At 40.8% G+C, this 15774-nt stretch overlaps 1 protein-coding gene across 1 annotated transcript in view; it reads left to right on the top strand.

The window, feature by feature from the left end:
• Positions 1-1777: 1777 nt before the first annotated feature.
• Positions 1778-15774, top strand: part of LOC111865566 — a 566968-nt gene continuing 552971 nt past the window's right edge. The window contains exon 1 of the mRNA XM_023853714.2: positions 1778-2284. Within this exon, the coding sequence (XP_023709482.1) occupies positions 2274-2284 (11 nt within the window). The 5' untranslated portion in view covers positions 1778-2273. The remainder of the gene's footprint in view (positions 2285-15774) is intronic.

Below are 15774 nucleotides of genomic sequence, written 5' to 3'. Positions count from 1 at the left end.
TTTACATGCTAAACTCAGTAGTCTTGAGGCCAGTTACAGGGAATGAGCACAAGAACGAGGGTGAAGAGGACAGACACAAGGACAGAACAAACTTAGGGTGTTGAATTACTGTACATTTCTGCTTGTATCTGTCAGCGTGTGTGTGTGTGTTTCTGTAACAGTATTTAGATTTTTTGTGCAGTTAAGCACAAATTCACATATCGCAAGTTTAATTCGGAATTTTTAAACGCCAGTGATCAAATTAGACCCTATTTTGTTTATATGCTCGATCGAATGATACTGAACGTACTGTGTATTGTTTTCTCCGAAAGTTAACTGATAAGCGAGACACGCAATTTGGAGAAGTTAAGTCGGGAGACAGTAGAAAGTCACAGGACGTCGTGTAGATAATTTGGCGAAATAATGTGCGGTTTGTCGTACAGGAGGTTCTTACAGCAGTGACAACAGAGTTATGTCATCTTGGATAGAACACTGTGTAGTACGGTGAAAGTCAGTCGAGATTACTGAGAAAAAATATAGCATCCATCTTCAGGATCGAAGGGTAAGCCAATCAAGAAATCAGCAAGGAGTAGGCAGCAAGCTTCCTGTCTTCTTTCTTGATTCACTCTTCGACCCTGAGTATATATTCCTTCGAAACGTCGTCTGACCTTTACCGGACTACATGACCTTATATCCCAGAATATAGTACTCCTTATATAGAGATTTATAGGACTAGAAATCTTCGGATTAGTAATATAGGCTTTGTGCGTTTTACACAGAACTCCTTATTACTTGTACAATATTTGTATCACTAATTTAAGTTGTCTCATTTTGGTCCGTCACACTATTAATTACGGAGTAGATAATGAAAAGTTCAGTCCAGTGTGATATACGAGTCTACAACACTTCATTCCTCATTCACCTTACATGTTTCGATTCAAAAGAATCATCTTCAGAGGCGCACCACTACGATAAGGAAACACTGTCACATAAGATATTTAAACAGTATGCACTTTAGATATGACTAATGCTCTCTATATAAATTTTGTTATCACTCTTTGGTATTAAGCTCAGAACAGATCTCACAGACAGAATTTAGTAGCAGCACAGTGTTAATTTTAAGCAAAATGAAAATATTTTCGGAGAGATGAGGTTTAAACTTTGCTTTCATACTGTACAGCCTCAACATGAGGCCTCCAGTGTTGTGCAGCTGTCAGAAAGCAGAGTCTGAGGGCTTCATCGCCTTACTGATTAACGTCTTTGGATGAAGATATTTGCATATTTTATTGTAGTCGTTTTCCACAAGCTCAGAAATGCTGGATTATACATAGCTTCAACTCAGTCATGCATTATCGTGACACCATAGTGATCCTACTACCCAGTCATTAGAAGAGTGTCGAGATGTCTTCATATACTCTCAAAAGATGGCTCTCCACGTCCTAACAGTACGCTTTCACGGCATGTACCAGTGCTTCACACGTAAAGACTACATACTTCCAACATAACACAGACAGTATTAAGTGAAGTTACATTTATCGCGCTAGGCGGCCCGTGAATGTTCAACCGTGGGCATCACAAGTTACGTTCTGTATATTTTTTACAGTGAAGTTTTTATTATTTTTATGATAGTCTTGTGATTCATTTTACCGTAAAAGATTTCCTTCCAATGAACGGTCTACCTGGGCACTCCGAGGCTGATGGTCTGACCAATGGGAAGCGAGAGTAAGAAGTGAGTGGTTAAGACGCGGGGAGGGCGCCAAAAAGAAGGCACTGTTGTTCTAGTAGTTGTTCAGTGCCGGGTGCCAACAGTCGAAGGTCCGGTTACTGCAGGCTGAGGGTGGCAACGTCATTCTTACGTCTTCACGTGTGCGGAGTGGGTGGAGGGAGTAGTCTGCCACCCCACCCCCCGGTGTCATCGGGGTCTCCGAATGACCTAGCTCGCCTTCAGTTACTTTAAAGTGTTTTCAATTTGGTGGCTGTCAGACAAATTAAATAAACACAAGGGAATGAATGATTAAGACGCGTGTTCGAAAGTGTGGATAAAAACAGTTTTTACCATTGAAACGGCGGATAAATAAACATGATATATTTGTGACCAGTTCTTCCATTTGATTGCAGCAAAAATGGTATAGTTTAAGAGAGAGGAAGTGGCGTTTTAATGACAGGAGTGAGATTGTGTGGTGTTGATTGTGTTGGTTCTTGTGTGTGGAAGGATTTCTCGCCTCCTTTTGTGACTTGGAGGACAAGGATCACATCGCCCCTCCCCCACTTATCTCCGTATCATCCCCTCCAACATGTTTACACGGTAAGACAGATGTACTCAGTTCGACTAGTTTTATTAGATTCTTAGATTTCATAAAATAATAATAATAGTTGCAGTAATAATAATAATAATCACGTTCAGTTCCTTTAATTGAATGCTTTCCAACAGCAAGTAGCCTATAATAATAATAATAATAATAATAATAACAATAATCAATCGCGTCCATTCTGGAAGAAGTTATTGTATGAAGTTCTGTATATCAAAGATTTAGAATTTTATTCCAGCGGGATTTAATCCTAACTTGGATGTTATCTGTTACCAAGTGACGTGTCACGATAAATGGTCTGTCACTTCATAATAGCTGAACTTCTTTCTCATATATTTCTCCTATCTGTGATCTGTATTTTAATGACCTTTAAACCGTGGGTGTCACAAAAGTGACAATCATAAGGGAAATTACGAGATTTTCAGATTGTCCCACAATGTCAAGTGACAGATGTAAATGAAGCTCGAAAACTTAATGGCTAGCACATAAGATTAATTTTATTAACAAAAGTAACACCGCAGCTAGTGATAGTGAGAAATTGTTTAGGTTCGTGTCTTATCCGTGCGCTGGAGTTCCCTCGTCCACTTGCCGCAGCAGTGGACCGAGACCTTTCGGACACAGCAGTGGTCACTCACGCCTGGCTGGCCGCTCGCGTCGTGATCGTCAGACTATGCTGATATCTGCTTCGGCTCGTGTAATTAAAACATCTTCGCGTTTTTCCTTCTGTGCCAGTCACAATGCTTTTTCAGCAATTTTGAAGATCCTGAAAAAAATCTTAAAATAATGAAATCTTACGATGTAGTCTGTCGCGGTGATGATAAATTAAGTTGTTATGTACTGGGTCATGATATCGTATAGTTTCATAAGTGAGTACTGATGAGTCGGAGGAACCTAATGCATCTGAATATCCTGAAGATAGAGGAAGCAAGTTCTGCGATACATTGACAGACACTACGACATTACCGGTCATCATAACTCAGAAGAACATAATCATAATACTGAAATGATATTAACGTGAATGTTGAAATTGCTTTCTGATTTCCTGAGAGGAATAACATGAGCTAGTATCACCCGTTCAATTACTTCCGTCTCGGATGCAACACAAACCGTTCAGTCTCTCCTTTATTATAAAATGCCATTACAACCACACGGTAGACTTGTGAGAACTACACACGAAGGAGACATAACATGGACGCTGCAAAATGGAAATAACCTGGAGCCTAGAAAGAGTGTTCATTCCCAGACAAACACATTTTAGTGTGAAGGACGATATGCAATAGCATGGGATGCACTGACATAGGAACTGGTGCAGTGCGGCACGTTCAGTTAGTAAACAGTTGCCTGAAACTTGTTGCAATTAAATGTGATTTGAATGAAATTTTAAACTAAAGGAGAGGATATGAAATCTTTGTGTTGTATCAGAGACGGAAATGATTGAACGAGTGGTATATTAATGTAAGAGAACGCTAAAATATAATGTTATAAGCTAGTATGGCTTTAGTAAAAATATTATGTTTTTGGACATTATCCATCGTTTTGTCTATATCTAAAAAAGTCTTGTTTATTTTTCAAAACACAGCGTTTCAGAGACTGGATTCTGTTTTCGTCTTCAGGTAAAACCTACTTATTTGGGCCCAATCGATGGAGCTAGTCCTATTTCCGGACAAACTCTTAGATCTTATTTAGTATGGTATTTCTAGGAAGATATTTCATTGCTTTTTTGGGGGGGGGTGCTATATTGCGTTTCATAATCAGCTCAGTGATGCCACGAATGTCGTTATTTGTTTCATTACAGGTATATTTTAAAGATGGTAAACTCTTATCGATTTTGATATATAACTTTTCGAAACATCAAAATATAATACTGGATATTAAATTACTGGATACTAAATATCTTCTTACCTTTGTCATAGTACTTTATGTTTTATGTGAATGGTGATCGTTGACTTTCTCTACAACAGATCTAAACTAAGTATATTTCTGTTATTATAATGACACGCAGTATTTCGAATCAGATATTTCTATCAACTTCCGAATAGTTGTGGACATCAAAGAGACTTTAACGTCCAATTTGTATTGACGAGTTCGCTTTTGTCCCAAATATCGAATAAGGAAGTTGGGAAGGAAAATATTTTGTCGCAAATTTAGTAAGGTATGAATATTATACAGCTGAAACCACAGAAATATTCAGTCTGCAGAACAGACGTTATGCAGAAGTTTTCGTATCTTTTTTTTTTATTGCTAGTGGGGTGGGACTAAGTTCCTTGTACTGCGGCTGCTTCTGACCTATTGTACCAGCCCCAGATGATAGGTGAGAGTGATTGTGGAGCAATTGGTAGAATGAAGATTGGCAGGGGAAACTGAAATACTCTGAGAAAACCTGCCTCAGCTCCACTTTGTCCACCACAAGTAACACTTGACCAGACCCGGGATCCAACCCGGGCCGCCGCGGTGGGAAGCCAGCGAATAACCGCTTGAGCTATGGCGCGGCCCTTTTTCCTATCTTAATCGTAAGACTAAATCTAAAAATAATGAGGGGCATGCTTGCAATTCCAGCATCTCTCTAAATGTTCGCATTACGTCAGTGAAGAAGCTATCTCTATTCTCAGTGGCCTTCACGTTCCCGCGCTGAAGAAACAACATATTGATGGTGACCTCGGCAATGGAGACCATGGTTTCTGGTCATATGGGTTCGACTCTTACTTCGGCGTGTTTCCGTATGAATAAACTTGCCATAACCTTTCGGAAAACGCAAGTAAATTTATTTGCATCTTTATAAGAATATTATGCGTTTAGTCTGACTCAGGGAATAGTACTGGACAAGGAAATAAATATGAAGCTATTTACTGAGAACAGAGGAATTTTATTTTAGTAACGCATGCGTGTCAGCATCATCACTCATGGAGCTGAGCCCTTCTTGAGAAGCCGCCAATTGTGCAGATATTCAAGAATTCCTCAGAATTTTATGAAGCCCTAAAGTTCATTATCGTGTTCACAAAAGCCCTCCACTGGTCCCAATTCTGAACCAGATCGATCCAATCCATAGCATCCCATCCAATCCTATCTCTCAAAGATCCATTTTAAGATTGTCCACCCACCTACTTCTTCGTCTTCTTACGGTCTCTTTCCTTCTACCTTCTTCTCCCTCGTTCGTGCTAAATGCCCTGCTCGTCGCTTCCTTCTTGACTTGATCATTCTAATTATACTTGGCGAAGAGTACAAGTTATGAAGCCCCTCATTATGCAGTTTTCTCCAAACTCCCGTCACTTCATCTCTTCTTGGTCCAAATATTCTCCTCAGCACCCTGTTCTAAAATACTCTCCGTCTATGTTCCTCTCTTAATGTCAGAGATAAAGTTTCACACAGAACCATAGGCAAAATTATAGTCCTGCATATTCGAATTTTTATGATTTTAGACAGCAGACGAGAAAACAAAATGTTCTGGACCGAATGGTAGCAGGCATTATCCGAATTTAATGTCCTCTTAATTTCCTCCTGAATCAGATTTTGATTTGTTACTGTCTTTCCCAAATATCTGGATTGTGCAACATTTCTTAGGGATCTGTTAACTATCTTTACGTCGTGAATTTGCCCTGCATTCTGGTGACGAGACGGCAACATGTACTCAGCTTTCTCTGTGTTTACTTCTAGACCAACCCCCTTGGAAGCACAATAGATCACCTTAGGTCGCGGTGCAATGGCCAAAAAGGCCCACCCCTTACAGATTAATTCATTATACCAACCCCCCTACTAGCGTCAATTAAAGTTCGTGCGTTTTTATTTATTGTATCTATATTATCACCCAGTAGATTCACATCATCGGCGTAGACCAGCAGCTGATATGTCCCATTTAATTTCAGTCCCACCTGGTTTTCCTGGACCTTCCTAATGGCATAGTCTAATGCAAAGTTAAAAAGGAGTGGCGATAAAGCATCTCCTTGTTTTAGACCATTCTGAATAGGAAAATTATCAGATAAATATTTGCCTATACGGATTTTAGTATATGTTTCGTTTAAACACATTTTAATCAGCCAATTAATTTCGTGGGTTCCCCAAACTCAATGATAATATGGTACAATAATTCTCTCATAAATGAATCATAAGCTTTCTTGAAGTATACGAATAGCTGATGTACTGACTCATTATTGCATGCATGTACAACTTCTTTAAATTTATATTTGTCAGTCAAATTAAGCAGGGCAAGGCGAATGGGATTTACTCGTATACCTGTAGCTTTGTAGCAAACTGCGGGACATTAATTTAAATAAAAAATAAACAAATAAATAAAAATCGTTTTTAAGAACTAAATACTTTCATCAAGAGTAATTTTCAGAAAAAACATGACCAGTGTTTGAACTTCCATATCATAAAGTGTTTTATACATTTTAATATTTATCCAGCTCAGCAACATGTAAGTTGTATGATAGTTTCGTTAAAAGAAGCAATGATCCCATATTTGCTTCTGAGTCCCTGAGTTAAATGATTCACAGCAAGACCAGTTGAATGTGTTTGGTACCTACACTGTGATAAGTGTATATACTCGTATTTGCTCGAGATAAAGGGTTTGAATCCTTTCATGATACGTAATACTTGCTGAAGATATGCCATTTGCTCTTATTCTCTAATGACGTTCCGGTTAGAAGTGGCCTCAAATTAATTTTCGTGTATCTAATTTAGTGTAACTAACGCCTTTGATTAAGTTGTCTTTATTAATATAAACTTCCATGTTAGCAATTTTCTAAACTATGACGTCAAAGTGAATGCGAATTGCAGACGTATCCGTGCTTGAGCACTACGAGATGAAGACACAGAAGGGACGGAAATACGCTTACATTTTTAACTTTGGCGCCAGATGTAAGTGACCGATCAGTCTTTTAATTTAAATTTTTTTTAATTCGCTTAGTGAGGGGGTGGAGTCCAGCTGGGTCCATTCGGCCCGGCGACCACTGATTGGCCTATTGTACCTGCCCCGGGTGATTATGATGATGGAGAATTTGGTGGAATGAAGATTGGCAGGGGAACCGAAGTACTCGGAGAAAAGCCGCCCCAGCACCACTTTGTCCACCACAAAACCCACTTGACCAGAGCCGGGATCGAACCCGGGCCGCCGCGGTGGGAAGCCAGAGATTAACCGCTTGAGCTATGGCGCGGCCGACTGGTCAGTCTTAGTCTCCGGTTATAACAACAAACGAAGGCTTTCAAGTCTTTATAAAATGAAACACCTTTAACCCGAAGGTAGTTAATATTGTGAGAATACAGAACATTTTTATTGAAAGACATTTACTTACTTATGACAGTCCTCTGTATCAGCTCGAAGGATGCAGAAGCAACTGTAATTTCGCTTGTCTGCAATAAAAATCACTTTTTCCATTTATTCTGCTAGATTTGGACGTTCAGAAAACTATTCGATGTTAATGGTCGCAGTGTGGACGCCGTTTAGAATCGCTGTATGGTCTATGCTTCTGAAGTAATTAGAGAGATTTGCTTAGGTTCTTTAGTTTCCTAATCCCTCGTGATTAGTTGTATGCTAACGCTTCATGAGAAAACTCCGTGGTCAGTAGTCCGCAAGCGAACTATACCGACCGAGCGACCGCCTCTTCTCGGCGAAGTTAGTGCCAACTTTAGCGGATAGAGGGTATCGCGTGATCAGTGCAACGGATCCCCACCGCCGTTAATCTCGGTTTTCTAGACCAGAACCCCTATTTCCTTGAAATAGCTCCTAAGTTATCCTCACGAGACTGAGTGGACCCCGTTCTAGACCCACTACTTCTCGGAAAATATGGTAGCGCTGGGAATCGAACACGAGACCTCTGGATCTGTAGCCAGGAACTCTGACCACTAGACCATAGAGGCGGTCGCTAACGCATCATGTTAAATACAAATTCGATACAGTACCAGCATTGAATTTGGCTAGTTATCCTGACCTGGCAGTTGCGGACCTTAACTTTATTCCTGAATAAATTTAGAAGGGGACTGCTTGTTCGTCTTACGTTTGATAAGTTTTATGATACGGCTAGGAGCTTCGAACAAAACTTGTACGAATGATTAATTTATTTTCAGTTATCTTCGCGATTCGTTTATTGGGCTTAACCGTTTATTTTTTGTGCTAGTATTTTTAGTTGTAGGTTGCTAAGAGTACGTATCATCATGAAAGAATGACATCACTTTAAGTTTTTGTGACTTTATCGCTTGATCAATCATGAGATAGAGAAGTACGTGTGAAATTTGAAGAGGAATTAAGAAGCTTTTTTTATCAATTACAGCGTTTCTTTCTTCAAACCGACGGATACTTTCCAAGAATGTTTCTCTTCTGACCAATTTAAAACGTGCCTTATCTTATCCATGTAAATTAGAGTGGCCTGAACCGCGTTCAAAAATTACAGGGTGCCGAGTTTGGTATCAGTACTTGCTGTTCTCACTTTCGTTTTTTCTTTCGATGAACTTAGGAGATATTTGATAAATTGCACACCTAAATTAAATTTACATATGGGAGGGAAATTTTGAAAAGATACAAGATCTTGGAAACAGTCATGATGAAACACAGTTCGCCGTAGTTGTCTGTTGACAAAAGCAAATTTGCACACGTATTATTTATGACTATATGTCCTTCTGTTTTACGTATACCAATTTACAGAGTCACTGCGTATTAAACATATTTTATATCATGGAACATTTTTGTTTGTGAATGATGGGCGTGTCTTAATTTCGAGCTAATATAAGCTTAATCTGAATGTGTAAAATATTCTGATACAAGAAGCACCCTGTAATTTTAAGTGCAAATGGGGTGACTTGGTAGCACAGCGAGACGATTTTAATCTGATATCATGATAATTTAGAAATTTTAATATTATAATTTGCAAGCAATTATAATCTTAATTGCGAGACACGCTAAAATGAAATTAATCCCAGACGGAATTCAAATTTTAAAGGATAAATAATTCTTTGTTAAGTTAATTAGATAGGTCACAGCGTATCTCTGATCCTATCTTGAAGTCTGCTGCTATTTCCTTCACGTAGTTTGAGGTATATGCAATTCATGACTTGATGACTGGTGGTGCTTCGTTGTGCGCATGTTTATGTGGAACTTAGTTCCGTGTCCACAGCTCCTACGGCTGGCTCCTACCTTCCCCCCAGAGTGTCTTGTCAGATTGCGACCTTGGCAAGCCGGAACACCACGGCCGACAGCCACGGAGCATCAACGCTAAGCGAGTGAGCGGGCTGCGCTTCGAATCAGCATGAGTAAATTCACTTAAACGACTGTTGCTGCTTGGAAGTTAACAGGGAGTGGGTCTTCTAGACAAGTGACGTGTAGATGCCTCTCACTGAATTCTGAGAAGTTTTAATTGCCTGGTGAGCATTAGCATTGAGGTTATCCGCGATGTATAGTTTTCCAGATTGCTGCTAACGTTTCGGAGAAAATTTCTGCTTCCGTTTTCAGATTATTCTTACTGTAAAGTTGGAAGTTCATCTTGATCTCCGCTTTCATGAACATAAACTTTCCATCAAAAACGCATAGAGTAACATGTTTCGGGTTTCGAGTTTACTCAATGGGGTCACGCGGTAGCGTTGTTGGTTGAAGCACTATACTACAAGCCGGAAGATCGCGGGTTCGATTCTCTATGAAGTCACTGGATTTTTCAATCAACCTAATCCTTGCAGCCGCACTATGGCCCTGGGGTCGATCAACCTCTAATAGAAATGAGTACCAGAAATTTTCCTTAGGGTAAGGGCGGCCGGCGCCTAAGGCCTACAACATCACAGCCATATGTGATCCGATTCTCTAGAACAAGGGTCTCCAAACTACGGCCGGTGGGACACATCCGGCCCGCGATGTGATTTGATCCGGCCCGCGAAAGAATTANTTGTGTAGAAATGCGCCAATTGAACTAATTTTCCAATGAGTACTGATAAAAAAATACTTGTTCATAGATTTCAAATTCATTAATTAAGATTGTGTTTAAAATATATTGATATTCCATATTATGTTAATATTAATATTATTCACAATTTTACTAATTCTGGACCGTATACTGCGCGGTATTTCTTCGTACATGTTCGGCCTCAATCGGCAGTGTCACTTCGTGGCAATGTAGGTAGCACGAGCAGTTCGTTACTAGCCGTCTTATGCACAAGACTTATTGCAGTGGTGCAGTGTAATTTTAACAGATTATCACCTCAATTTAATCAGAATTTAAGAATGCAAAAAGAGTTCCATCATTCACATTAATTGTTTTATTAAAATTTGGAAGAAAATATGAGCATTTGCTGCTACACTCTGTTGTCATTAATATACGATAATTTATTCTCACGTACTTTGTATTTAGTTTATGAAATTCTGTGCTTTCAATAAAACTCATATACCTAGAGTTATTAATTTCTGATTTTACCCGGCCCGATGAAAGTGCTGAATTACATAATGTGGCCAGCGTTTCGAAAAGTTTGGAGACCCCTGGTCTAGAAAAAAGTGAGACCCTTGACGTCTCAAAACCGTATGTGCCCCCACCGCCTATTACAGGGATAGCTTTATTTTGACTCAAGATGATAATTGTTACTGCTGCAGGAACCTGCTTGATACGGTTAGTCGCTGGCTTCCTACCGCTGCGGCCCGGATTCGATCCCGGGTCTGGCCAAGTGGGATTTGTGGTGGACAAAGTGGCGCTGAGGCAGGTTTTCTCTGAGTACTTCGGTTTCCCCTGCCAATCTTCATTCAACCAATTGCTCCACAATCACTCTCACCTATCATCTGGGGCTGGTACAATAGGCCAGAAGTGGCCGCAGTACAAGGGACTTAGTCCCACCCCACTAGCAATAAAAAAAAACATCGTGTTTGGTGTTTGCAAGACAGATTGCTGAATATCGCAGCATTTCCTTCATTAATATCGTACAAAACATCTCTTCTTAATTTCGTTCTACCGCAGTGCCCGAGCGAAACCACGAGGCGCTGGTAGCACATAATCCACCCTTTAATTACCGGCTGTGTCACAGTGCAGAACGGGGAAACAATTTCAGCCAAAAATTAATAAAATGACGAGAGGCGCAAAAACAGAACTAACAGAACTAACCGGTGTTGGAACAGTTACTGCAGGTTCTGAACACAGAAAATCTGCGATTTAATTCCGAAATAAATTGCTGTCTTCTCTGGCATTATCATCGTCGCTGTCGTCACGTCATCGTCGTCATCATCATCATCATCATCATCATCATCATCATGTGCAAGGAGAGGACGTTGGTTGTCAAGGATCTGTTTCTTTTTGAGCAGGGTCGAATTTACAATTATGATGACCCCGGGGCGCTCAAAATCTGATGGCTCCTGTCATTCATTCATCAGTGCCTATACAGCCCTTTGTTGGGCCCTAGCCGAGTTTTCTACTTTCCTAATCCTATACACACTAGGTATGACTCCTTGGACGGGGGATCATGCCGTCGCAAGAGCTCTGCCTATGCACAGAACAGTGCAAACACAAAAACACATACAAAGACATCCATGCCTTAAGTGGGATTCGAAACCACGACCCCAGCATTAGAGCGGGCAAAGACAGTTCACGCCGTAGACCTCACGGCTACCGTGATCGGCGGAGGCCCCCATCATTAACAGTAAATTTAGGTAATGTTTCTTACAAGAAGTAAAATTAAATAAAAGTATCCCTGTAACAGGCCGTGGAGACCCATCGGGTTGTGAGACAATCGGCTCACAGATGGCGGTGATGTTGTCAGCCTTACGTGCCGGCGGTCCTTTATCACCAGGAATATTAATGGTACTCATTTCTGTTAGAGACTGAGTCGATTACAAATATATCTTAACTTTTTGTGATTTTAGAGACGCAGATGTCTCCAATAAAATCAGTGGATTCTATTTCTGCTTTGTGGAGGTCGCTCCCCCTTAAATCCAGCTCTGGTCCTGAGGTTCGTGTGTTGTTTAATGAAGGTGGCTTATATCAAGTGCAGATATCACGATGAGAGAATGGGGAAGGAGCCGGCCAAACAAGAGAACAAGGATGCCAGCATTCACTTGTTGGGCTTCAGATTGTGGTCTTCTGGTTGTATATAGTTCTGCAGATGGATACTCAGGCCTGGGTTCCCGCCATATTATTTCTATATTGCCATATTTTTCAGTAAGAATTTATGATCTTTTATTGTAATCGTATATGTATGTAAAAGTAAAGCTATCCCTGTAACAGGCCGTGAAGGCCCATAGGGTTTTGAGACGTTGAGGGTCCCACATTATCTAAACAATCGGCTCAAAGATTGTGGTAAGGTTGTCAGCCTTACGCGCCGGCCGCGCTTTATTCCCCAGGAAAATTATTTGATTAATTCCTGGTACTCATTTCTCTTAGAGGCTGAGTCGACCCCAGGGCCATAATGCGGCTGGAAGGATTAGGGCAATTGGAAAAATCCAATGACCCTATCGGGACTTGAACCCGCGACCTTCCAGCTTGTAGCATAGTGCCTCAACCAGCTACGCTACAGCGTACCCCTCGTATATGTATGATAATTATCAAATGTATGCCTGAGTAAAAGAAAATCAATCGACACGATAATATCTACGGCATTAGACGGCTAAGATATTAGGATCCCGCAGTCAAATGCCGCTTTGATCACTTTATCATCATTATATTCTGTATTGCCTGTATTGATAGGGAGGGACTTTGCGTTGGGCCGATCCTCCGTCCATGGAATTCTTCCAAAAGTCTAATTGTCATTGCGTATTCTGTATTGCTTTTACTGACAAGGACTTGGGGTTTTGGCCGATGTTCCGTTCTTGTAGCCCTTCCAAAGTCTAAATGATTGTTTCAGACTTAGGTAAGCCGCACACCAGCATGCATCAAGACATGAAACAGTCAAGACACGACGTCTGCGACATGACGCAAAGAAAGGAGTACAGTTGAAACGAATGAGATTATGAAAACCGCCGCACACCGGTCTAAATCATGATGCTGACGTCAGCTACGTCAACTTCATGCTGACGAATCACGAACGAAGCAAAAGACTTCGTCCTTTGTCTCATGTCTCGATGCTTATCTTGACGCAGTTGGTGTGCGGCCGCCCTTAATTTCAGCTCTAAACACACCAAACGGACTAAACGGTGAACATGAAAAAGTAAATCACTTGTGGTAGTCGATACTGAACTTAACTAATTGTGTGGTGTTGCTACATGTGAGACTACCTCACTGTTTTATCTAGTGCTGTGCGTAATAAGAATGTTTTGTTTTAACCGTCTTCCGCTTAGTTGTTGAGCTAGATTTCTCTCTGTTCCTTGTGTGTCCTATCATTTGGAGGGCTGTGAATTAGAAACCGATACAAGCAAGCATCACCTGTGTAGGTTGTGAAACGCTAAGTAGGTTACGTCTAGGACTTAATAAATTTACTTTAACCTACTTGGAAGCGTATTTCATACTGAAGTGATACATATACTGCGCATTTAAATCGTAACATAAATACGAGTAAGTAGGTGCATGAATGATTTGTTTTATTGGATTAACATGATCCTTTTGTATCGTAGTTACTCGATGATGTGGACATGTAGGACCATTGTTTATTTGTACATATTAAAGTATTACAGTTCTGTTGCTTAGCATCTAGAAACGATAATGATGTTAAGGCTATAATGAATTATGAATGGATGCTTATTTTAAGGTACTATCGAAACGTCAACCAGGGTGTCTTTCTTGGGTTATATGAAAGTGAATGTTTGTTTATCTTGTTTTATCCACACCGATAATTCATAATGTTTATATTTGAGTTGTGTGTTTATATACTTGTTGATTATAGACGAGAGGACGTTCAACGTTATATACGAGGTACAGTCATTAATTTCGTGGACTGTGTTTTATATCGAATCATATTACAAGGTATTCACATACACTTACGCAGATCCACATGGGCCCTCAAAATAGTTACTGGTCGCTATGAAGTCTACCAACATTGATATAGCTGCCGAAAACATTGCTGAAATATATTGGCGGGAAATTTCCATACGGCGTCTCTTGTGGCAATGACGACCTCCTTTTTTTTTCTTGGCACTACAGCCCCAGTGGGCCTAGGCCTACCTCCATGAACTACGTTCACTTGGGTTTTTCTAGATCTTACACATTTGGTAGGACTCCTTGGGCGAGTGATCAGCTCGTCGCAAGGCCTCTACCTGTAGACGAACACAGAAAAACGCACACAAACATCCATGCCCTGAGTGGGATTCGAACCCACGATCGCGGTTTCCAAGCGAGCGAAGACAGTGCATGCCTTAGACCGCTCGGCTACCGTGACCGGCGACGACCTCCTTGGACGACTGAAATCTACGACCACGTAGCTTTGCTTTCAAGCGGTGAAAAAGAAAGAAATCACAAGGTGCGAGATCAGGTGAGCACGGAGGCTGTGACAAAACGGTGACCTGTTGCCTTGCCAGTTCCTCTTGGACAAGAATAGAACGATGTGCAGGGGCGTTGTCGTGTAGCAACAGGCAATTCTTCCTACGCCAAATGTTTCGCTATGGAATTTGCCTAGTTTCTTGCAGAACTTGATGTTTGTCCGTTGTTCAAACTGCCACAGTTTCGATTTCCGCCACACGCATTTAACTGCAATACACAACAGAGGTCGTAGTTCTGCTTACACTGTTTGCACACGACTGCCTCTTGCTGTGACGAGAGATGAACCGACAGGGCATCATATCGTGCCTCAACCTATCCGTTGTAGTGCAATGCAACGACGCTTTGTGGCCAGTCCACGAAATTATTGACTTTGGTAGTATAACAAAGCATAGACGTGGCTGTTATGCGGTGTGAAAGAAATTGTCTACGGGCTTTACTTTCAAATACATCTCGAACGTTGTACGTTCGTAGGTTTTCATGTTTATTTCTGTTGGTCTTCATGTTAAAAATACATATATTTTGATGCATTTGTTACATTACTTTAAACCGATAGATTACAAAGTATATGTGTTATTTTTTATTGCTAGTGGGATGGGACTAAGTCCCTTGTACTGTGGCCACTTCTAGCCTATTGTACCAGGTGAAGGTGATTGTGAAGCAATTGGTGAAATGTAGATTGGCATGGGAAACCGAAGTACTCGGAGTAAACCTACCCCAGCGCCACTTTGTCCACCACAAATCCCACTTGACCAGACACGGGACCGAACCCGGGCCGCCGCAGTGGGAAGCCAGCGACTAACCGCTTGAGCTATGGCGCGCCCCAAAGTATATATGACTCACTCGCTTTTCTGAAGAATACGAACTTGGATACTTGTAAGACTACGTGTGAATCATCTGCATTGTTTGCTAAATTAAGACTTCAGCATTTTCGCTGTTATTAATACATTAAACGAAATTTAAATATACAATACATAAATTGTTCAGTATATAAAGTTATCCCTGTGAGAGGCCGTGGATGCCCATAGGTTTGTTAGACGTCGAGGCTCCCACATTTGTTAGACAATCTTCTCATAGATGGCGGTAATGTTGTCAGACTTACGCGCCGGCCACCCTTTACCCGAAGG

The sequence above is a fragment of the Cryptotermes secundus genome, unplaced genomic scaffold, assembly GCF_002891405.2.
Source record: "Cryptotermes secundus unplaced genomic scaffold, Csec_1.0 scaffold836, whole genome shotgun sequence".
In the NCBI taxonomy this organism is placed as follows: domain Eukaryota; kingdom Metazoa; phylum Arthropoda; class Insecta; order Blattodea; family Kalotermitidae; genus Cryptotermes; species Cryptotermes secundus.
This window is presented reverse-complemented; position numbering and strand designations above follow the sequence as displayed.